At 57.8% G+C, this 23,037-nt stretch overlaps 4 protein-coding genes across 4 annotated transcripts; all 4 read right to left on the bottom strand.

Moving 5' to 3' along the window:
* Window positions 1-221: 221 nt before the first annotated feature.
* Window positions 222-5,387, bottom strand: LMXM_25_0680 (myosin heavy chain kinase c-like protein; the record flags this gene model as incomplete). Its single annotated transcript, XM_003876072.1, has 1 exon — window positions 222-5,387. One exon carries the CDS (start codon window positions 5,385-5,387, stop codon window positions 222-224), a length of 5,166 nt encoding a protein of 1,721 aa, XP_003876121.1.
* Window positions 5,388-10,006: 4,619 nt separating this feature from the next.
* LMXM_25_0690 (conserved hypothetical protein) lies at window positions 10,007-13,180 on the bottom strand (the record flags this gene model as incomplete). Its single annotated transcript, XM_003876073.1, has 1 exon — window positions 10,007-13,180. The coding sequence occupies one exon, from the start codon at window positions 13,178-13,180 to the stop codon at window positions 10,007-10,009; it is 3,174 nt and encodes a 1,057-aa protein (XP_003876122.1).
* Window positions 13,181-13,954: 774 nt separating this feature from the next.
* LMXM_25_0700 (conserved hypothetical protein) lies at window positions 13,955-15,580 on the bottom strand (the record flags this gene model as incomplete). Its single annotated transcript, XM_003876074.1, has 1 exon — window positions 13,955-15,580. The coding sequence occupies one exon, from the start codon at window positions 15,578-15,580 to the stop codon at window positions 13,955-13,957; it is 1,626 nt and encodes a 541-aa protein (XP_003876123.1).
* A 5,056-nt stretch (window positions 15,581-20,636) lies between these two features.
* Window positions 20,637-21,719, bottom strand: LMXM_25_0710 (conserved hypothetical protein; the record flags this gene model as incomplete). Its single annotated transcript, XM_003876075.1, has 1 exon — window positions 20,637-21,719. One exon carries the CDS (start codon window positions 21,717-21,719, stop codon window positions 20,637-20,639), a length of 1,083 nt encoding a protein of 360 aa, XP_003876124.1.
* Between the last annotated feature and the right edge of the window lie 1,318 nt (window positions 21,720-23,037).

Here is a 23,037-nt window from a genome sequence, read left to right on the forward strand (position 1 = left end):
AGGGAGAGAGGGAGGGGGGGTACACCAACATGCTACCACCACAACCACCACCACCCCCTCTTCTCCCTCCGAAAGAGGAAGTCGAGAGAAAAAGAAAAACGCGAGCCAGTGCGTGCACCAGTGGGTGCATCAGCACAACGCCCACATCGGGTATGCGTCAACAAGTGCGACGTGCCGCACCACTAGCAGCGAAGGCACGCACACACATACACCCTCTCACCTCAGTGCGGATGAGGGTGACCATGGTAGCGGGGCTCGGACCTCTTCGGCATCTCCTCAACCGCCGAGAACACCGGCCGGCGACTGAAGGACTGACGATGTGACCTTGGCCTATTTGTCGTGGTCACCTCTTCGGTGGATTGAATCGTCGGCGCCGCTGCAGTAAACGAGCTCTGGTGCGAGGCGCATCTTCCAGTGGGGCTGCCGACAGCGCCCGTCACGGGCGGGCGCGGGTAGAAATTGGGCATGCCGCCGCCAAGATTGGCCGTTCCACCGGGCCGCAAATGCGGCGCCTGGTGAAACGAGCCGACGTTCTCTCCGCTCCTCGGCGCCGTCAAGAGGTGGAATCCTTCCGGGCTAACGCTAGACTGGGCGCCGGTGTATCCGGGGCGCCCCCCCGCCGGCGGACGCAGCAGCGGCACCGCCACCATCACAGAGCCTTGTGGCGGGGAACTTGCACCGCCGTGGCCAACACCAGCCATACCGCTAGGCGCGCCGGCGCTCCCGCTGGTTGGCGACCCGCCCACCTTGCTGCCACTCTGCTCACTCACTGGTGGGTAGCCTTGAAGCGCCGAAAAGGAGCTGCCGTTACTGTACCCATTTGGCGCGCTGCTGCCTTGCTGCGGCACTGACATGAGGCCGCCCGCGACAGTGGAGACGAAGTACTGGCTCTGCGGCCGGATTAGCGCCTGCCGTGGGTAGCGCATGTACTTCACGCCGCAGTTCTGCACCGGCCCCACGCGGTGTGGCAAGGCCCCCGGGGTCAGTGCAGACGGCGCTGCTGCCAGTGGCGACGGAGACGACGGCCTGGTGCCGGTGCGCAGCGTCTGCCGCGGTGGCGGCACTGGCGACAACATCAGGGCGGTTTCGCTTGGCTGTCGCGAGCCGAGCTGCACGCCGTTGTGCTCGGGGCCTGGAGTATTCCCCGAGGAAGCGCGGCGGGCGAGCATGAAGGCCTTTGGGGGGAGTCGCTCCTCCTTCAACCCAGACGCGCAGGGTATTGCCGTAGTCAGATGATCCTTTGCCGCCGGTGTACCTGGCCCAGCGCTGCTACGGCCACTCCCTGGCGACGCCAAAGGTGTGATAACAGCACCTTTGCCGTTGCGCTGCAGAGGAGGCAGGCCGACAGCACGACAAACCTCATTGCACTTGTGGCTCTCGAGGAAGCGCCGGATGCCCTCTTCGCCGAGGTTGCCGCGGCCGTATCCCTCCCCGTCTGCGGAGAGAATCTGCGGGTCCGTGTAGTAGTCGTCGACGCCTTGGATGTCCACCACCATCAGCTCATGATCGCTGGCGTGGTACGTGAAGTGCGAGAAGGCCTGCGGCGTCCACCGCGCCTTTCGCCGCACATAGCCGCAGTTGTTATTGTACTTCACAAACTTGCCTGTCAGCTGCGGCTCCATGGCCAGTATCAGCGGCGGGTTGCGCTTCGGTAGGATCAGCACAGCCGCAGGGACGAAGCGGACCTCCTTCGGTGGTCGCATCATGTTGAAGACACGTGCCCAGTGCCCCGCGATGCTGTGCATTGAAACGTCGTCAAAGTACTGGTCGTCCTTGACGGACGACTTCAAGTACCGCTTCGCCACCAAGAGGCAGTTGAGTCGACGCATGTCGATCATGTAGTAGGACGCACGCATGTTCCCCTTCGCGAAGGGCTGTGGGCTGAGCACCACACTCGTCTCCACACTGCCCCAGCAGCCCTCGGTGAGGTTCCACTCGTGGATGATGGCCGGCTCGGCGTAGCTGTGCAGCTGCGGCACACACGAGTAGCGGTACTTGAGATCGGAGAAGGCAGCCACAGGGGGCGGCACAGTGCAGCCTCCCACCAGCTGCAGCACCTCCGGCACCAAGCTACCGCTGCTGCTGTAGCTGCTGTAGCTGTACCCAGAGCTGCCGTCGGCGCTCTCGTCGTCGCTACTGCGGCTCCGCAAGGAAGAGCAGGACGAGGACGGGCTCCGTCTGGCCTTCCGCGCCGCCGCCACTGCTGTTGATGCGGCTGCCGCCGATGTTAGAGCTTTTTGCCCGGCGCCACACCCCTCCGCACCACCAGCACCCGTCACAGCCGGCTCGACTGCTGCCGGCACATCATCCTTGGTATGAGATCGACTGTATGCGGAGCAGCATGGCATGGAGGTCGCGGAGATGGCAGCGGTCCCCTTCGTGACGGGGCCTGTCAGCGCATCGCCCGGGCGCGACTGGTTCAGGTCTGGCTCCACTGATTGGCTCGTCTCCGCACCTGGTCGCAGAGGCAGGCTCGACCCTTGACAATGATCGGCCCCGCGTCCGGAGGCAGACGCAGTCATCAGCGAAGCCTCGCTTGCATCGGCCGAGGCGCCATCGCTATTGGCCACGGGGACAAGCATGGCAGGGAGTGAAGTGTCGGCCGCCAGCGAGGGCAACCGATGACGCTGCTGCACCTCCTGCTGCTGCTTCAGCTCCAGAATGGCAGCTGTTCCGGATCCCGCTGCGGCTGCGGGAAGATGCGGAGCTGGACTCAGCGCACCCTCGTTGGACATCGGAGCGCGCTCGGGAATCACACCGTCGGCGGAGTCGCTTTCATCCATCGGTTGTCTGCGCAGTGGACCTCGGCTCTCGTCATCGCAGTTATCCGCGCCGCCGTCATTTGCCTCAAGCGTAGCATCGCACTCCACGCCGCAGCCTTCGGCGTCCGCCTCGTGTGCGTGCAGCTGCCCCTCCAGATCGCTGACGTTGGTTGGGGTGCTGCTGCTTACGTGGAGGAAGCTGTTCGCGTCTCCCTGATCTCGCGGCCTGCCAGCGATGTCGATGAAAAAGCGACGCCGAAACGGCGCCGGGGTGCTCGGCATCAACTTAGACGGAAGCGCCGTGCTGGGAGCGACGGGAACGTCTCTACCAGAGGCGCTCGTGCACCGCCGCACTCCAAGCGCTTTCAGCAAGGTACCGCCTCCGTCGACCTGCGCATTCGTTAACGCGCTGCACGTGCTGGCGAGGACCTGCGGCGAAAGTGTCGCGGCAAAATCCACCAAAGAGGACCTCTCGACCAGGCTCGGGAAGCTCTGCTCGACTTCCGACTTTGTTGATGACTGCCGCGCGTGCGAGCTTGTCGTCTTGGCATCAGGATCTGCAGCCGCAGCGGTAACAGGTGCCAACGGCTGAGGCGGTTCCGGCGAGGACGACAGCGGCGGATGCTGCTTAACAGCACCCGCCGTGGGCACGGGCGCAGGAGACAAAGCAGAGGGGTCGCTGCCGTGGTGCGGCCTGCTGCCGCTCCAGTCGCCATGATCGCCGCGCTCAAGGTGTGGGGAGACCGCCGCTGCGGAGGAACGCTTTGCCTTCTTCGCAGCACGCCGGCGCTGATGCTCTGCCTTGTACTGGCGACGCTCCTCCGACGACATCTCCTTCATCTTCTCGTGCTTCAGCTGTCGCTTGCGCTCGCGCTTGCGGGCCAGGGCACTGTCCGACCTGTGAGCAACCGCAACCGCCTTCAGCGCCTCAGCAGCCGCGCCGTTCTCGCCTTCCGCCACTGTCTCGCCGTTTTTTTGCCGCTTGGCCTTGTCCTTCTTCCGCGTCTTCCTCAGGCGGCGCTTCGCCCGCTTCTGGTGGACGGCGTCATCGTTCTCGATGGAGTCGCTAGGTCGCTGCTGGCCCGTCGCGCCGCGCGCGGCGGTAGTGTAGTTGTCGTGGTCGAGGCTTTGCAAGCTTCCGTGCTTGGGGCCGCTGGAACGCTCGCCGGTCGGCGGTCGGGTTGCCTCTGGCGCGTAATCCCCGTTCTCGAGAACGGCGGTGTCGAAGCTGCTGAAACCCGAGTTCGGGATCAACGTGACGGCCGCGTTTTTTGCAAGCGGAGAGGCGGCGGTGCTTGCACAGGTCATTTGCCCCATCCCGGTCGAGTTCCCTGAGGATGATTGGCCCGTCAGACCGCCTGACAGCGTCAGCGGTGCCGCCTCCACCGTGAGCAACACCGGTGCTGTGACAAATATGCTGGTGCCGCCGCCGCGGTCACTGGCCTCGATTGGGGTCGATTGATGCTCTCCCGTCTTGGCATCGTCATCACTGCCCATCCCCATGGTAGTCGCACGGCGTGCGGACTGCACCAAGCTGGATGAGCTGGATGGCTTGATTGAGTTGACATCACAACACTCATCTCTGCCTTCGGGGAGGGGCACCGAATGCAGCGGCCGCGGTGGCTGCCCAACAGCTACCGACGCCTCCAACACAATCTTTAGGGCTGGCGCAAGGCACGGACCCTCGTCTTCGTGGTGCATCGAGGTGAACGAAGAGGAGCAAGACAGCGTCGGCAACCCAATACCGGCACTCGAACCCTCCAGCTCCTGCAGGGCGGTGAGAAGCTGGCGACCTTGCAAGCTGGCGGAGTTGCTCGTCAGAGAACGTGTGATGAGTGGCAGTTGCACCTGCGACGGCACATCATCATTCCTGCCGCCGCTCTTGCCGCTGGAGTCTTCGCGGTCGCTGGGAAGGCGATCACGCGCTCTGCCGCGGTGCAGCCGGAGTGCGCTACGTGATATGGACGACACTGATGACTCGACGAGGGAGATGCTTTCGGACAGAAAACCACCGCGTAATGCAGCGTTTGATAAGTCCTTACCCGGCGGGGATGTGACTAGTAGCCCAGCCACCGGTCCGCTAGGGCTAAGACTTTCCAGGGTGGACAGCTCACGCGGCGAGAGAGCGTGCGAAGCACTACCAACCCCACCCTGTGATATCGGTGGTTGTGCGGCATCAACGGGAGAGGAGCTCATCCCTTGGCCCTGTGGCTGCCCATTCATCGGTTGGGTGGAAGGGACGGTGAGCTCGGTGAAAAGCTCCTTGCGCGAGGCCATCATACCGGCCAGCAGCGGCAAGCTTGCCTGGGAAGTTGGTACACCTCCGCTACAGGATCCGATGGTGGAGTTAGGGCTACTGTCGCGGCTGGCGTGGTGAAGCTTGTCGCCGTTGTGCCGCCGCGGCTGCCCTATGGATTGCCGCTGGCTAGGCAGAGAAGGCGACAGCCCACCAAAGGTGGCCGCCAAGCCGGTGCTGCTGCGTAGGGGCGCCGCCTCATCATGCAGTTGCAGCGGAGACAAGTCCATGCGATGCGACAAGCTGACGTTGGCGCTGCGTGAAGCACTCAGATTGGAGGACGAAGCGTTCTGAAAGCTGTCCACAAGCTCCGTGACGTCCGGCCACATAATACGGTTGTAAACCAAGAAAACGTCAGCAACGGCCCTGTGCAGTGTGGATGCTACAAAGGGGATGCGTCCGTGCGCGCTCTGGCCTGCTTGGTCTCCCCTGCGGCCAAATTATCCGAGTACAACGAGGGGATCGAAGATACAAGGGAGGAGAGTGGGCACGCAAACACAAGAAGAGGAGCCGAGAACCACCAAATGAAAAGAAAAGGAGAAGAGGAGACAAAGTGATGTATGATCTCTAAAGTGCGACAGCAACAGGCAAAAAAAAAAACGAAAGGAAAAAGCAGCAAGCGTCAACGGAAGACTGAGGGATGGGGGAGAAGATCGAGAGGGATGGAGAGAGACAAGGCAAGGCAAGGCAAGACAAGGCAAGACAGCAACCAAACACGTAAGCAAGAACAAAAAAAAATTCTAGCGTGAAAACAAGAAAGAAAGGACGAAGCGTGTCACGTGTGCGTGTCACGTTTGTGTGCGTGTGTGTGCGTGTCTCAGAGAGAAAGAGAGGGAGAGCGGCGAGCGAAAAAAAACGAAGAAGACACCTGAGTGGTCAAGCACGCCCACACACGCACACACAAAGTGAGAGAAGCGAAGGAGGGGGAGGGAGGAAGACACAAGCGCCCACACACACAGCACAGCCCAACGACACACGTCGAAGAGGAAGCACCCAAACAAATAAAACGAGAAGGTGAAGGAGGGGGGATTTTTCTTCCCTTGTGTGTGGGTACGGGTGTGCTCAGCCGGACTATTTTCCTTTCAAAGATGATGGCATAAAGATGACACACAGAAAAACAGCAGAACCCAAGGAGCAACGGCAGAACAAGGACGGGAGGAGAGAAAGGGGGAGGGAGGGCAGCACACACAAAGCACACAACACAGCACGACAAAGAGGTGGCCGTAGACGGCGAGAGAGGAGGCGGGAGGAAGGGGGGAGGGAGGGGCTGTAAGAGGTGAGAAGAAAGAGGAGAGCAGGGAAGTAATCAGATCAACATACACCAAGCAACAAGAAAAGAAAAGGCACAAAGCTTTCGTTTAGTGTACGCAAACGCACTGATGAGGCGAAACGACGGCGGCGGGCAACGGGAACGTCAAAATGAACACACACACACACACACACGCACGCACGCACACACACACAGGAAAGCAAACAAAAAAAAGAACAAGGAAAAGGGAGCGAGGACGAAACAGCGGAGACGGAGTGGGGGATAGCCGGTGAGCACCAGCAAAGACATGAAACCAAAAGGAAAAGAGAGAGGGAAAGAGGGGGGGGGACACAAAAGAAGCAAAACAACAAAAAAAAGAAGAGGCTGAGTAAGGAACACCGACAAAACAAAAAAAAAAACAAAAGGAACGCCGTACACAACGACAACGCCAACAACAACGAGAGAAGGGGGAGAGAGGGAGAGAATGAAGCGTACAAACGGGCAAGAAAAAAAAAAAACTAACAAGCCAAGCCAAAACAAAAGGTGTGAAGGAAAGAGGTTGGGGGGGGGGGGACTGTCGTCGTTGACGGGGTGGGATTGCAGCCCACGAGTTCGGTGGGGTTTTCGTAAGATCCACTCCTTCACAGACACACAGAAAGACACAAATACGCCGATATACAGGGAAACAGAGACAGGCAGGAGTCTCGGTCGCCGCACGCTTCTCGACTCTTTTTTTTGTTTTCAAAGTGGCACGCGTCTTCTGATCGGACCCCCTCCGATATATTTCCTCGCCTGTATGCCACTTTGTTAGGCCTTCGTTATTGTCCCTGACTCAATTCACGACTGTTTTTCACCCACAAGAGAATCGCTGGAGTAAAAGAAAATGGCGGCGCAAGAAGAAGGGTAGCGTGTAGAGGTGTGTGTGTGTGTATATGCTGTGTAGCCCAACCCGAACGCCGCAACGACACAGGAAATATGTACACAGGACGAGAGTAACAGAAACCCGGAAAAAAAAGGAGATGTGTACACTATACTTTTGGGGGAGGGGGAGAGAGAGTGAATGCCACAGAGAGCAACGAAGAGCAAGAAGCGGTGAAAATACACACACACACATATATAACATATATATATACAAGTTTATATGTTTACATATGTCTTTATATATATATATATATGTGTGTGTGTGTGTGGAAATGGTGAGAAACACAAACGACTAAGCGCCCTGGCTGAGCACGGCGTGATGGGAGAATACAATGACGGTGCAAGAGCAGATCCACAGAAAGGATGAAACTAGCGAAACCAAAGTAGTAGAAAAAAATGCCAAATAGGAAAAAAAGCACGAGAAACAACGCTTAGTTCGTGGAAGGAGATATATACAGTAGATTGTGCTCGACACTACTTCTTATACTTCTGTCTCGCCTGTCTGTGTCCGCTTTTTAGGTGTGGATGAGGGAGGTTTGTGTGGGTGTATATAGCCTTTTGGGGGCATAGGCGCGTGTGCGTGTGCGTGGTGTGCGTCCCTGCCGTTTCTTTGTGTTGTTTCTCCTTTCGGTATCGTCTCTCTCTCTCTGTCCTGCTCCCTTTCCGTGTTTTCTGCAGCACCTAACGTTTGACGAAAACGAAACTAGTAATAATAATAGCAGCACTACGCCGCCCGCCTGCCTCTTTTTCTCTGTGTCTCTCCCTTAACGTGGATGTTTTGGCTTCCGTCTCACCTTTTGCCGGACAACGTGCGTGTTTCCCGTATGTCTTGCGTGTTTCGTGTGTGCATGGAAGGGGGGATGTCGGAGTGGATCCCACAGGAGTAGAAGAGGAGGCAGGTTGGGGCAACGAGGAAGCAAAGGACCGGGCGAGGTCCGAGAAAAAAAGTGGGGAAGTCAACGAGGACACCCAGGGAACGGCGAGACAACAGCCGAATCCGCAAAGCCCCGCGGTGACCTCAGTGCCGGATTCCTACTGTGTAATAAGTTGGTCCGACGACTCGAGTTCTGGCCAGCGATCGTCGCTCAGCGAACCGTCCACAGAAGAGAAGAGGATGAGGAAGGAAAGGGAAGAGTTGGCCGCACTCGCGGCTAAGCATGCAGCGCAAGTGCGCGAGCTTCATCTGTTCCGTCAAACAGAGCCGCATGAAGGGATGGGCAAGTCCTCACACAAGATTTTCGTCGGTGGTGCCTGCGCATGCTTCTTCGGTGCACCTGGATGGGCCCGGCAGTGTTTCTTTACAGGCTTTTTTTTCGGTTAAGCACCGCCATTTTGTTGGTCGGTGGGAGAGACTGAACTCAGTGCCACGCAATGGGAGAAGAGGGATACACACAAACACACACGCGCCCTCTCCGGCAAAGTCCTCGGCACACCATCGCAGAGAAAGCGCGCGTGCACAGAAAAGCGCGCAAGCGCACATGTAGGAAGTCGTGAAAACAAAAACATGGATTCGGATGAGAGCGACAGATGCTGAAGGGGGGCAGGGGCTTCTTTGAAGACCCCCCGCACACACACACGCGTGCACCACGTGATCACGCAAGCGACGGCGCGCGTGGGCAACGTTTTGGGTAAAGGAAGCCGCGGAGTGGAACGGAGGAGAAGGAGCAATTACACACTCGGATGACGCGCTGAGAGCGGACGGCAAATCGGAGCGGTCAGTGAGCACGCACGCACGCAAGGTGCCCACCCAAACCCAAACACAATGCAAACCTAGACCCACACATGTGTAGGTGGGCGCCCAGAGAGTGCTGCCGTCTTCTCGCTTCCCCCTGGACGTCGCGCTCTGGTACACCGTCCTGTCCCACCGAACAGGGAGGGGGCCGTGTGCGCAGCGTAGAGTCGAAACGCATCCGCACAACACCGACGCACACATACGCGCGGAGGGAAAGAGAAAAACGAAGGAACAGAGAAGGGGGGCGAAGGCGGTGAGAGCATAGGGAATGGGGGGCATCGTCATGTCGACTCTCATAAGCAGCGAAGGCATGCGCTCTTCGATTCTGCATGCGCGAGAACGTGGCAAGCACGCTTGTGTATCTGTGGGCAGGTGGATGCCTGCCATGAAAGTGAAGGAGATGGATGGGAAGCAGCAGTTTCCATACATCTCCAGCACCGAACGACAAGCACGCCAGCGATGCATCGCCGTACAACCCCTCGCACCCACCCTTCGAGCGGCATTTGGCAAAGCTCACCGCTGACTGCCGCGCCGCAATGCGTTCGGCCTTAGCAGATGGAAAGGCGGCATCCATTTTGGTGTGTCTCTACACGGACGCACACACATATATATATACTATATATATATATATGCCTGCATGTCTTTTGCGTGTGTCGTGCGCCGTGTGTCGTGTCATCTTTCGAGCATGGTGGGCGAGGAGCGGTAGCGGTGACGGTTAGGAACCGGGAAAAAAAAGAAGAGAAAGAGGGGGAGAATCGAGCGACGACGACGAAACGGTGGCGTGGGGTCCTTCGGTGTCCCGCCCCCGACGCAGATAAAACAAGCACATCCACGTAGCGGAATAGCAGCAACAAGCGAACGCACACACACACACGCATACACACATACACACCTAGGCCGGGGAAGGGCAGATGAGCCAAGACGGAGAAGAAGCACGAAGTCGACAACATCGCCCCGTCGGTCCCGATTAATTTTATATTATTCTTGCTACGTCCTCCCTTTTCCTCAGCCGCCTCAACCTGTCCCTGCAGCACCACGCATTTGCCTCAGATCACAGGGAAGAAGTAGAGGCCGCGTGTGGCGCTGTCCTGAGACGCGCCGTTGTTCGCGGATGCATCATTGCCGCCGCCAAGGACGACAGTGAGGCAGAGCTCATCCAGGCAATCGGCCACTGCCAAATACGCACTTTGGACAGCGAGCCACGACTCGGCCGGTGCCTTTGTGCACCCCTCGCACGGACTTGTGGGGGGTTCTGTGTAACCCTGCAGCACTTGCCACGACTCATCCAGCGTGCGCCCCTCCGGCCCATGCTGCAGAGAAAGAAGCTCGTAAGACAAGAGGGCGTCCCTCAGGGCGCCTAGCACACGCAGCTGCTCTGGGGTGTACGCCGTAGGTACCCCAGCAAGGGATGCAGAGGCGCATTCGTTTGGCAGAGGTGACTGCAGCAAGGAGTCCAACTTACGGATCGCCATGGCTGTTGCCCCTCGCTTGCCGCTCGTGGGCACCCGGCCGCAAAGCGGCTCAGGTAGAACTAGCTGATGCAGCAGAAGGCGCCAGTGGTAGCCGATGTCGTACACCAACTCCTGCTGCGCTCCCCTGGTGGCCGCCCCAACCAGGACACTCGCCACAACGAAGGGTATCGGCGGCACTGCTGGGTCGCCATACCACGCCCGCATCACCCGTTCGTCAGACCCGCCTGCCGCCATGGCTGCCGCTGTCGTTGTGTCAGAGAAGGTGGATCCACTGCTGAAGGAGCGGGAGTCGCTCGACTCGCTGCTGCTTGACTCCCCCGAGTCGTCGCGAAAGTGCATGGATATGGTGGGTGGGAACAGTGTTGGCGGCGAGGACTGCAGCTGCAAGGCGGCTGACCGCGCTTGAGAGACGGCCGCAGCGCAATCGGCTACCGAGCCAGTGGTGCGCTCCGACTCCATCGCTGCGGAAGCATTACAAATGCTGGGCTCTAATGCATCGGTGCGCTCTCCGACCACGAACAGGTAGTGCTCCCGCTCCTCGACAAAGGCCGCTGCATAGCGCGCGTGTCGTGAATAGCCCTTTCCACGCTGCTGGTGTTGCGCACCGTCGTTTGCTGACAGGGAGGACGATGGCGCGTACTGCTGACCACGAAGCGGGAGCGCAGCAACACCGCAGCCTCGACGCTCCTGAGGCTGATCGGCACCGCTATCGCTACAGAGACCGCGTCGCACCCCGCGCAGACAACGCAAGTCGGTGGCGGACGTGTTAGGTTGCACATTGAAGCGCAACGCCAACTGCTGAAGCCCCCATCGACCGACAGCGCTGAGGAGGAGGACAGGGCGCACGTCTGTGCCCCAAGTAGACTCTATACACTGCTGCGCAGCTTTCGGCACCGAGGCTTGGACCGCCAGAACGACCCATCCCTCGCGTGCCTCGACATCCAGCGCGGCCCGCAAACGGGCCAACGTCTCCGCGTCAGACGGCATGTCCTCGAACAGCAACAGCAACTCCACCGGGTACAACCTCGAGTTCGGCACTGCGCTGACAGATGTGAAAGGTGCATTGGTGTCGTCGCAGCATGGCGACACAGCTGAGGAACTCAGCTGCGTCTCTGCCCACAGCACCTGTGCCAATGAACCCGCCGGCGACCACACACATGTGCCAGCGGGAGCTGACACGTCCGGCGCAGCAGCGTCGACTATGCTCGCCTTCCCCGAATACGCCGCAGCCAGCGAGCGGATGCGGGTGGCGGCAATCGACAACCCCGGCAGCACCACAGCGCGCCGTTGTCTCTGCAGCCCGAACAACGGCATGGGTCGGACATGCAGCGGCGACGACGTTGACGGTATCAGCCAGCTCCCTGCCATTTCGCAGCTGCCAAGGCTGAGCGGCATATCCGCATCGCAACCGTCATACATGGGCAACGGAACCAGCTGCAAAGAACGCATACACACGTCCAGTATGTGCATGACTGCCTGGGCACGACTCTGCTCCTCAGTCACTACGGGATACCCTTGTGAGTGTGGCGCCGCTGAAGTAAAGGAGGCGATTCGATCGATCCAGTGGCACGCAGGCCTCAAGAGGGGTGCTGCCAGCGACGACGCCACCGCCGCTGCCACGAAGACTGACGTTTGCGCAGGGGTAGTAGCAGTAGGAGTGGAACCGCTTTCGTTGCACATTGCCGTCTCCGCGCCGATACGACTGGCAGCTGCAGTTGATTCGCCGCACAGAAGCAGTACAGTGTCTGCCCAAAATGCCGTCGACAAGGATACCGTTTGATAAGTTGGATGCTGGTCGTCCGTGTGTGCAACCGCCGCAGTACTCCGCAGCGCCTCACGCAGCCTCACCAGAGGCGGCTCGCCGCACCTGCGCAAGCGCCACTGAAGGTCCGGGAGAAGTTCAGTGCACATGAACAGGTAGAAAAAGTGTGGGTGAGTGGCGAAGACGTCGTCCAGGTGTGCATCGGGTGCAGAAGAAATAGTCCGCAGCATATCTTGCCAGCTCACATCGCTACAGTTAGTGCGCTTCGTCCCGAGCTGCTGCACGGCAGCCACGGCAGCAGACACACGCTCCCCGATCTCACGCTCCCACCGTATATACGCGTCTGTGCGGGCCCCGGCATCCGCGGACGTGGCACCACCGGCAGCGCGCCGCTCACGCTGACGAGACTCGGCACCTCGCGCCAAGAGACGATACACCTCCAACGCCACCCAGGCGACGAAGTTCACATACGGACCACCCCCGCCGCGGTGACCGCGTTCGCTCACGCTGCAATCATGCCAGCTGCTCTCCTTATTGCTCCTCCCGTCAGAGGCGTTGCCGTGTCGCAGCTCGACTGCGAAGTGCAGGGTAGAGAACGGGGGCCCAACGGAGACAGCCAACATGAATGCATCCAGGTGCCGCTCCACCACATCGCCAAGGTAGAGAATAAACGATGATAAAGCGTCGCTAGCCCTTGCCTCTTCGACCGTCGGCCGCGTAACGGGACCGGTCGTTGCCATGAATGCTTGCGAAGGAGCTAGTCGCACTACCCTTCGCGATGTGGCGCTGCTGTGAGCAGCACCGAGCACCGACGCAAAAAACGGCAGGCAGCTCATCACATCTGCTGCGTCAAGAGCCAATGTATGCGAGCTCCTGGCATACGCGCTGTTTCCGTTTGGAAGAAGCTTCCTCTCATGACCATCGAGGCTCGCAGAGACGTACCCGTCTAGCAGGCGCTGCAGCTGTGCCGCGGCGGCAGAAGACATACTGGAATAGAAAGGGCGCCTCCGTGTCGGTGTGCGCCTCTCTCGCTTGGCACTTCACATCTACGGATACACACACGCGCTGGCCGAAGGAGACGCAGTTCACGGCACAGCACACGGACGACAGTGGGGCTGAGGTGAGCGTGGAACCGACGAGGAAGAGGGAAGAGAGCGAGAGGTGATAGCACAAGCACGAACGGAAAAAGCGAAAGTGGCTATACGTGATTGAGGATTGTGATTTCACCAGCGCCACCACCCAATCGCGTGGTTCATGTCTGCGGGAGGAGTGGGGGGAAGTAACAGCGTGGGCAGGAAAGGACGAAGCCGACGACGGGGAGGAGGAGGCGGAGAAGGGGGGAAGCCGAAGCTTTGGGCCTTATATATATATATACATACATACACCCAGCAAAGTAAGCACGCTGGGGTGCTTGAACAGTGGAACGCGGTAACAAAACGCAGCGGGGGGAGGGGGGAAGTGTGACGGGTTGCAGGCAGAAGGGGAAAGCAATGCATTAAAAAAAGAGAAAGAAAAGGAGGGAGAGACTCCTGCCCCGTGAAGGGCGGGGCCGGGGGCAGACGTCGTCGTCATGGGATACCTTGTGATGGCCACCACAACAAGTGGGGGGAGGGGGGTAGGACAAACCCGGGCACGGCAACATTGTTGCTTCTTTTTTTGTTGCCTTTTCTTTTGGGGAGGCTTGCGACCGCCTGTACGCTGGCCGTTTTACACGCAGCAGGAGGATGCGAAACACAGAGAGCAGTAAGCGCACACACGTGTCACTTGCTCGTCGGCCCCATCGTGTACACGTACTCCATCTTCGACACGCCGTAGTGGGAAAGGTTTGCCATCACGTACGTTGGCAGGCTTGTCGTGGTCCGCTTGTCCCGCACCGCTGGAAAGAAGGCAGAGGAGAATGCAGATATGGGGTCGGCGTCGGCGCAGCTGGTGCGAACCTCCGACTCAGGCAAGAAGGGAGGGTGATGACCGAGAGGGCTACTGTTGGGGGACAAACAAAGGGGGGGCGTTGACAAAGGTGCCGTTGAGCGCGGGCTGCAACCGGTCGACGGCCCACCAGCACGGCTGCTGTTACCGGTGTAAGGAACTACGCTGTACGGGCCCCCGACGAGGGCCGGCGTCGACGAAGGCTGCTGCTGCTCCGCCGCAAGCGCAGCCTCGCGGCTTTCCCACTGCCGCAGGAACTCCATGGGTGTCGGTGCGAGGCACACCTCCAACGCTGCCTTGGCCGGTTCCACCGCCGCAGTGGCGGCGCTGGTCCCGTTGCCGCTCGCGTTCCAACCCCTGCGGTCGCGCTCCATTGTCACTCGGTCCAAGTACACGCCGCTGGACGGCAGCGGGATTGTCCACGGCTGCATACGGGTAGAGAGCTCTGGAATGCTGCTCAGCTTCAGATGGGGGTCGCGCAGCTCGTACGCGACCGTGCCATTGCCAAGTGGCGTCCCGCCCGACGTGGTCGCTGCCGTGGAGAGGCCGCCAGGTGCCCTGGACAAAAACACGCCAGAGGGGCGGTCATCGGAGTACCCGAGTCCCAGTTGAGTCGTAGCAAAAGCCTGGAGGCCGCGACGCGACGCGGCTGCCGCATCAGTGGAGGTGGAAGCAGCCGTCTGTTTCTCCCTCTCAATTGCCTCCAGAGCGCACCGCATTGTCTCCTGCGCATCCACAAGACCGAGAGAGTCGAAAGGGGAGCTTCCATGCATATCAACGGCGGTGCCGCCGCCATGGGCTGCTTGAGCACCGGCACCCCTAGCGATGAGCGTGCGGCCCACCTTAGCCGGCCGGTGGCTCGAAGTGGCAGCGTCGCCGCTCCCTGTGGTAGTGGAGCGCTCCCGCTTACGTTGCTGTTTCTGCAGCTTCTCGAGGGCAGACCGACCAACGTGCTCTAGGTATGCCACGCCTAGGGCGCCGGTGTGCATCGCCACATATGCGGCCACTTGCTTAAGGAACTCGGCATCGTCAATCCCTTCAATTTCGCAGTCTGCAGCGTCGGCAGCGCGACAGCCTGGGTTAGTGAGCTCGTACACAGCGTCCTCCACATCCGCCAAGCTACGCACAGCACTAATGCAAAACTCTGTGTATAGGCTTGTAAATTTGCGCTGTGAGTCAGTGCCGCGAACAACATTGCCTGCGGCCGACAAGACACTCTTCAGGAGGCGGTGCACCACGGTCAGCTGAGCGCTACTGCTACTGCCCGCCTGGGCAATAGCTCGAACGCACACAAACTCCTCCCTCGAGGGGGTCGCCTCGCCAGTCGCGAGGTCAGCACCCTTTCGGCCGTTCAAAGCGTCAGAGGACGAGGTCAGGGCAACAGAATGGCCGGGTTCGTCGGCGGTGGCTGTCGCTGCTTTGCCAGCGCGGGCCTTGAAAGGTCTTCCCCTGTGACTCATGTCCAGCTGTGCTTGCGCCCACGTGGGGGTGAAGGTGAAGGTGAAGCCGTAAGGGGCTACAGGTAAGAGAGACCGCTGAGGCGATGCAGCGTACTCGGTCGTCGCTGGCCACCCACTTTCCTACGCCTGTGTGTCGCTCAGCGCTCTTCGCCCCCGTGCGTGTGCGTCAATGAAAATTACAAACGAAAGAAATGTGCGATGTGCGATGTGTGTGTGTGTGGGGGGGGGGGGAAACGAGACGCCGAAGATGTGCGCGAGTAAACACATGCTCCTCCCGCCCGTCCGTCCGTCCGTCCGCGCGCATAAGATGGAAAATCGTCCCATCCACAGAGTCCGAAGACCACCATCACAACAAAAAGAAGAAAAGGGTCAGCGAAGAGGCCAGAGACGAAGAAGTGCAAAGGATGAAGGCGCGGCATATGAACGGAGGTAGACTACCCTCGCGGCAACGGAGGGGTCTGCATCAGCTGCCTGCTCGCCTTGGGGGTGGGAGGGTTCACAAGCAGAGAAGCGCTAAAGGAGCGGGTGCCGTAGCGGGCGAGGGAGGTACGACAAGAAGAAGACAGCACTGTACGCACATGTGCCACCCCCCCCCCTCTCCGGCTCCCCTCCCTTCACCCTCGTCGGCCGATCTAATGCTCTCGAATCCTTCGATGTCGTGGGTGTACAGTGCATTTCTTTTTCGAGTAGCTCGCTGGCTAACGTGCGAGCAGGCTCCCATCGCCTCTTTCGTGCACGGTGCACCTGAGCATGCCTGTAAGCAGGACACGTGCGGAAAGGAAGAAGCGGCGCATTGGCGGGTGCGTTCCTGCCGCGGCACTCAGGCGTGAGCACACACACACACACACACACACACCTTCACACACTCGAGCTATAGCACCCAAACCACGAGGAAAAGAGAAGGGTAAGGAAGGCAAAGATGAAAGAAGAGTGCAACGTGAGAACGAGCGAGAAACATGCATACAAGCAGTAACGTTACTCTCGGGCAGAACACAGCAGCCCCAGCATCAGTAATGAAGGCAGCAATGAAGCCAAGAAAGCTCACAAATGCAAGCACACACACATATACATATGCATGCACACGATCGCGTCCCTCCTGGCGTGCACTGACAAGGTGGTTTGTGTGTATGTGTGTGACGTTTCAGGTGCACGTGCAGAAGCTGAAGCCCCTTCAGGCCCATGTCTCTGTTTCTCCCTCCTCTTGTAGGCACGCTTCCGATTCGCAGACATGGAAAAGCGGCGAAGATAAGCACCCACGCCAACACACGCGGAGACGTCGAAGCAAAGAACGAAAGTGGGGCACACATTCTAGAAAAAAATGCCAAGATGGAGTTTATGGGAGGAGGAGGAAGGGGGAGGGGGGACATTGAAAGGGGGAAAGAGAGCGGCTAGTAGAAGCGGAACCGTTCGAGACACACACGCACATACGCACACGCGCACAGGGAGGAAGGCCACCTTCGCAAAGGAGAAAAAGGAAAAAGAACTAGTGCGAGTGATGAGCGCAAAGAAGAGCAGCCAGATAATCCTGTCACACAATATGTGCTCAGCGCCACACTACGCCGACCGGTCACAGGCCCCATCCGCGCGGTGCGAAGCAGCCGTGGACATCTGTGTTACAGTAATGCACTACGGTCAATGCGCGCAGCCCCCAGCAGCTGTACTCCAGGGGAACCAGAGGCGGTGATGGTGGGTGGGTACCGCATAAAGGCATCTTCGCGGAGATGAATGTTGAACGGCGCCCGCTAATTGCCGACCTCCGACGGCGGCGGCGGCCGGTTCAACATCACCGTCGTGTTTAGCAGCTCCCCATCTTCGTCCTTGTTCACCTTTGTCATTTTTTATGCTCAGCTCGAGGCGAAGCCGCGTTGGCACACACCTGCCCTCCTCTCCCGGTGAGAGCTTGCCGCTGTCCGCCCAAGTTTTGAGGGCGACAGCGTGGCCGTCGGCGCATCCTTCGGGGTGTTTATCATGGGTCGCGGCCTCCACGTGCCCAAAGGAAAGAGCACATATGGCGGGGGGAAACGATAATGAAAAAAGCAGCAGCGGCAGCGAAAAGGCTGCGCACTTCCGTGTGTGTCTGTGTTGTTCTAGACCTGCAGAGCGCGAAAAGAAAAAGAGGAAAGCGCAGAGGCAGACAGAGAATTTGGGGGACAGGGAGGAAGATAGGCAAAGCATCTGAAGCGGGGGATGGCTGCGTGCATTCAGTGGCAGCGGTGAGTAAGATGGGAGGGCCGGAGGGAAGGCGTGGTAGCAGATGAAGCGGGAGAGAGGGAAGGGAAGGGGTGAGTGGATGCGGAAGGAGAAGGGGGGACGCCGAGGTAGAAGGGAGAGGAGAGTCGAACAAGCACACAAAAAAAAAATCGGACAGCAAAGCTTATGCCCTGACTCGCCCTCTATTCGTTTGGTTTTGTTTCTTGTGCACACTTGTTGCTGCGCAACTCCCAAGGTGAACGGGGGAGTGTGGGCACCACAAAGAACACAGAAAGAGGGGCGAAACCCCTCTTGAAAAGGACGAGGAGGAGGGAGGAGGGAGTGGTAAGAAAGAAAAAGAGACGAGGGTGTGAGGCGAATGCGAGGGAGAAATCGAAAGCAGAGGGAGGATGTCAAAGGTCAACGCATAGTGAGAGAGAAAGAGTTGTAGTGGCTGAATCCAGCACACGGCAAGGATGCTCAAGGGCATTCAGCTACACGGTGAACGGTCCGCATAGTAAACGAGCCTCACGTTTTTGCCTCCTTGGTTCTCGCACCCTGCGTCCACAGTCCGCCAACCGCATAGCGATTGTGGGCAGGCTTGTAGTACACGCCCCACGTGAAGCAGCTCCTGGTACTGCTTTTCGGGCTCGAACGTGAGAAGGTTGTGGCACGTCTTCTCGTACGCGATGAGCGTGCGTGTTTGCTTTTCTTTTTTCCTTTTCCTTTTTCTTTTGTGATGTTGCTGCTCAATAGTCGTGCCGATTGAGATGAATGGACACAGCGAGAGACAAAGATCACAGCGACAGGGATGGCGGGGAGAACACGAACAGAGCAAGAGAACGGGCTAAAGAGAACAGGCTAAAGAGGGAGGGAAGAAGAGGGAAGTAGAGGGCAGTACAGAGAGAAGGCCTACGAAAAAAAGGAAAAAGACGGAATACAGTACACCCCCGGCCACGGCCACGGCCACGTCGTCCACACACACTCACACAAAAAGGCACCAAAACCAATGACAACGCAAAAGGAGACGGTCTCGCGGAGAGGGCAACGCAAGCCGGATAATGGGAGCACGATGGGCACAAGGCGACAAGGAGAGCGAGCGGGAACCACGAAAAAAAAAAAACAGAAAAGCCTGCTGCTGCTGTTGTGGTCATAACGGCTCACAATGAAACGGCACCCAGCCCCTCTACATGCATCCCAGCACTGACGACGCGAGCACAAATAGGGTCGCAACAACACTGCGAGGACGTCACACCTTTGTACGCACAAAACAAGTTTAGGTCATCGCCACAAGAAGAAACTCAGGATAGAGAGATCCGAAAACACAGAGAAACAACAGCTCCCCTCCCTTCCAGCAGGCATGCACCGCGAGTCGCCGAAACGCCAAAGGCAGAACTAAGCAAAGATGGAGGCACCTCGCAGGGAATGCTTCGTAAGATTGGGCTAACAGAAAGCCGGTCATTACATCCCTGCGAAGGAAAGGGAGGGATGTAAAGATGAAGCAGTACAGCAGCGCTAAGTCGCTGTATTGAAGTTCCCTGTTTACAGCATCTCATTATATATATATATATATTTATCGTCTCCGACGGGGTAGGGGCACACCTGAGAGAGTGGTGTCCGAGGGCCCGGTACACCCACTCTGTGGGGGGGGGGGTGCCAAGCAGGCATCTTGCTCCCTCCAACGCCTGACCACTTCCAGTACTGACATGGTCAAGCACCTACGACGTGGGGAGGTCAGAGCGATGTACCCGCTGCTCATGTCAGCGGCCGGGTCCTGGATGGTGCTGCGTCGGAGAGAGCTGCGACAATAAACAGGCCTGCGCCACCCACATGATGGTCGGAGTGCCAACGTAACTCGAGCGCAGCCCACCCGGTCCTCGGTGCCTGCTGGTGGGGGAGCCTCAGCCATCTCGAGGGAGATGCACCAGGCGGCAACCGGCAGGAGAGGTGGAGCGGCTGTGAGGCGACCTGCTCAGCGGGTGGGTGGGTCGAGTGTGGGGCCGAGGCCGTGCTCAAATGGATGGGTCAGCGCAGTGCTGTAATGCGTGCCTACGGCTGCTTCGAACAGCGCGGATGGGGCCTGTGGTCTGTCGGGGTAGCGTAGAGTTGGGCACATGCTGTACGGCAGAGAAATGAACATGTCAGAAAAGTATATTTGACCACAAGAACCACCTCCATGCCACGGCTCTCTGGCATGAACTCTACTTCGCTATCGCTTCGTAAGAGGAACAACGTAATTAAGAAATCATATATCAGGCCTGGTGACACAAGTGTGACAGTGCACTCCTTTCTCACAGTAACAAAAAGGCGAGTCCGTTATTGCCGACGGTGAAACAACAACGGCAGACGGTGCCGCACAAGCTGACCCTTCATTCTGCTCTTCCTGTATCCCACAGACGCGGCACCTAGAGAAATCGAGGAGGTCGACAAAAAAAGCAAACAGAAAAGCAAGATGGAAGGCGGCGAAGAGTAGGCTCAAGAAGAGGTACCTCATGCTTTTCTTTTGTTTGCTTTCAGTGTCGACGTGCGTCGTTTTCCCTCCCCCTTCTTTGCCCGTTACTCTACATAGAAAAACAGAACAAAACAACAAGCGTGAAGGCAAATGCCCCGGAGAGGAAAACACACGCATATGAAAAAAGGGGTGGGCGTTCCGCTCGGATTGCAGAACAGGATCGCCTTCCTCAGGTATGCATTGCTCTCGCTGCGAGAACAGAAACAAAGTCGTCAAACAAAGACAGTCAATGAAAATCAAGCCCAGCATGCGTGCAGCGAGTCACGACAGCGGCATAGGCGCTGTCCAGGCAAGATAGCCTGCATCACTTGCTGTCGGTGTATGCTAGTATACTTGGAGGCTTAAAGCCCGTCGTCAGCCCACAACATTCATGCCGTAGCGGCGAGCGGCGCGGCGGGCAGCCAGGTCCTTCCGATAGAAGACGAACACCTTAAAAATCATGAAGCTCGTAAAGATGGCCTGCGCGGCCCAGAGCACTGCCATGATTGCCACAGGTGCCACTACGCCAGATTCACGCGTCGCCTGAATCCACTTCGCAAGGACAACACCACACAAACCGTAGTTTTTGGGGCCGGCGAAGGCAAAAATGGCCTGCGCCAGGGCAACAAAGAGACCGCACAAGGCCAAAATGTGCTGCGGTGGGCGCCCCGTCGAGCACCCTTGGTAAATTCGCCAGTACCAAATCAAAAAGCTCAGTGGTATGCCAGTAAGGTGCACAATTGCAAGCACGCCGTTTTGTGCTTTGTTAATATCGCCATGAACTACAACGCCGGAGCGAACGGGAGCGCTGCTGACGCCTATCGCTATGCCACAATTGATTACGAGGAGAATACATACAGCAACCCAGTCCCAAAAAGCCATCTTTACAAACAGTTGTCGGTGCTCCGGCACCGATGAAATACTGTGGTGCACGAGAGGATGAATACAGAGGAACTTGCGCGGGAAGTTGGGAGCCAGTCCTAACTCCGCCGTGACGGCCTCCTCTCGGCCAATACGCTGCTCTAAGTCATTCAGGCGCTGCTCTTCAAGGACCGCATTTTGCCAACGCTGCTCAAGGTTCACCGCCTTCTTCTGCTCCTCAGTCATTCCTTTTGTGCTCTTTCTGTTGGCGCCAAAGACCTCTTTCAGTACACCAGTCTTCGACACTTTCGCCTTCGTTTTCGTCACCGTATCACCGCCAGGGGTGACTGCGATAGTCACAGAGACATCACCTCCAGTTCCAAAGGCAGCAGAAGTCGGTGCTTCATAGCTTTGCCCCTCTCGGGGGGAGTAAACAGCAGCGCCGCTGTCAGCACTCTCTCCATCACCACTGTCACCGTCGCTAGCTCGTTGGGGAATTTGCGCAGGCAGTGCACCGTTCCTACCATTGTTCGCTGATTCGGGCTCGAAGTTGTAGAGAGCACGAAGCTCTTGAGTCTCACTTGATCCTTGAAACATGAGGACTTTAGAATGGAGAAGCAGCGAGAGAAGAGAAGGAAATAGGTGTTTAAAAAGCTTGCTTGCACATGGTAAGGCAGGGAGCGAAGCTAAAAAAGAAGCTAGACGCGGAAGAGAGAGATGTGCATGAGTTGCGAGGCGTCGTGCGCGCATTGCGCCCTAGAAAACAAGCAAAAAGCGGTTTGCATTGTGGCACAAGCGTAAGACGTCAGCATTCCTGACAAAGCATCACGTTCTCCACATGTTGCGCACAAACGTCTTGCACTTTGACTGTGGCTTCCGGCTGGACTGAAGAGCCTGGATTTTTTTTTGGCTTTGTGCTGTTGCTCTGCTTCCAAATGCCTCCCTCAAAATAGCTGTGGATACAGCGCGATGCCAAGTTAAGAGAAAAAAGGAGAATACAGCTTGTCTTTTGCCTTCCTTTGGCAGCAGCATCACCTGCGATACTTTCTGATCTCCTCGATGAGCTCGTTTTTCTCCATCAGACCTGTGGTTGAAATGTGATGCTCCCGCATCAACGAAAGCAGGTCTCTCGGCTTCATTGCATCCAGCTCCTTATCCGACGGAATAGCAGGAGGTGGAATCACTTCGTGTTGCTGCACAAGCTGTGTCACAGAGTTTATGTCAGCACCTTCAAATGTGGTCACCACCTTTCCGTCCTTGAAAAAGTAGAATGTGGGCATTGCGCGAACAGGGTAGTCACGCATGACATCAGGAGTACGGTCGACATCCACTTTTGCGAAATTGACGTGCTGCTTTCTGGAAGCGAGGTTCTCGAGGAGGGGGGCGATTGCCTTGCACGGCCCACACCATGTTGCGAAAAAATCAACCACTGTCAGTTTAGGCTGACGCGTGAGAGCCTGAAGCTCCGCTAGCGTTGATATAACACGAACTGCCATTTTAATACCGCTCTTTCATTTACAGGTCTCGTCAGAGAAGCAGAGGAAAATCAAAATCAGCAGGGGACATTTGAAAAAGCAATTGGTTTTTTGGCACTCAGATATGCCAAAGTTGTTTGTGTGCAAGCTACCATTTCTCTTGCAAACGTGTCTTGAATACGCTAGGTGCGCCGCATATTTGCATAGATGCCCCCAAGCATAGTTTGCTTCTTTGATATATACATTCTTTTTTTTTGCTTCACCGTCGAGAACGGGACGCAAGGAGAAAAAGCTCTCGCAGCAGTATGACCATCATTCATGAAGAAAGCCGATAGCTTTCATTTTTGCTCGCTTTCGCTGCTGGGGATACTACAAGGCGAATGAAAACACAAACAGAAGGAAAGTACAAGAAAAAAAATACCGGTACAGTTTTTTTTCTT

Source organism: Leishmania mexicana, chromosome 25 (genome assembly GCF_000234665.1).
Source record: "Leishmania mexicana MHOM/GT/2001/U1103 complete genome, chromosome 25".
NCBI lineage: Eukaryota > Euglenozoa > Kinetoplastea > Trypanosomatida > Trypanosomatidae > Leishmania > Leishmania mexicana.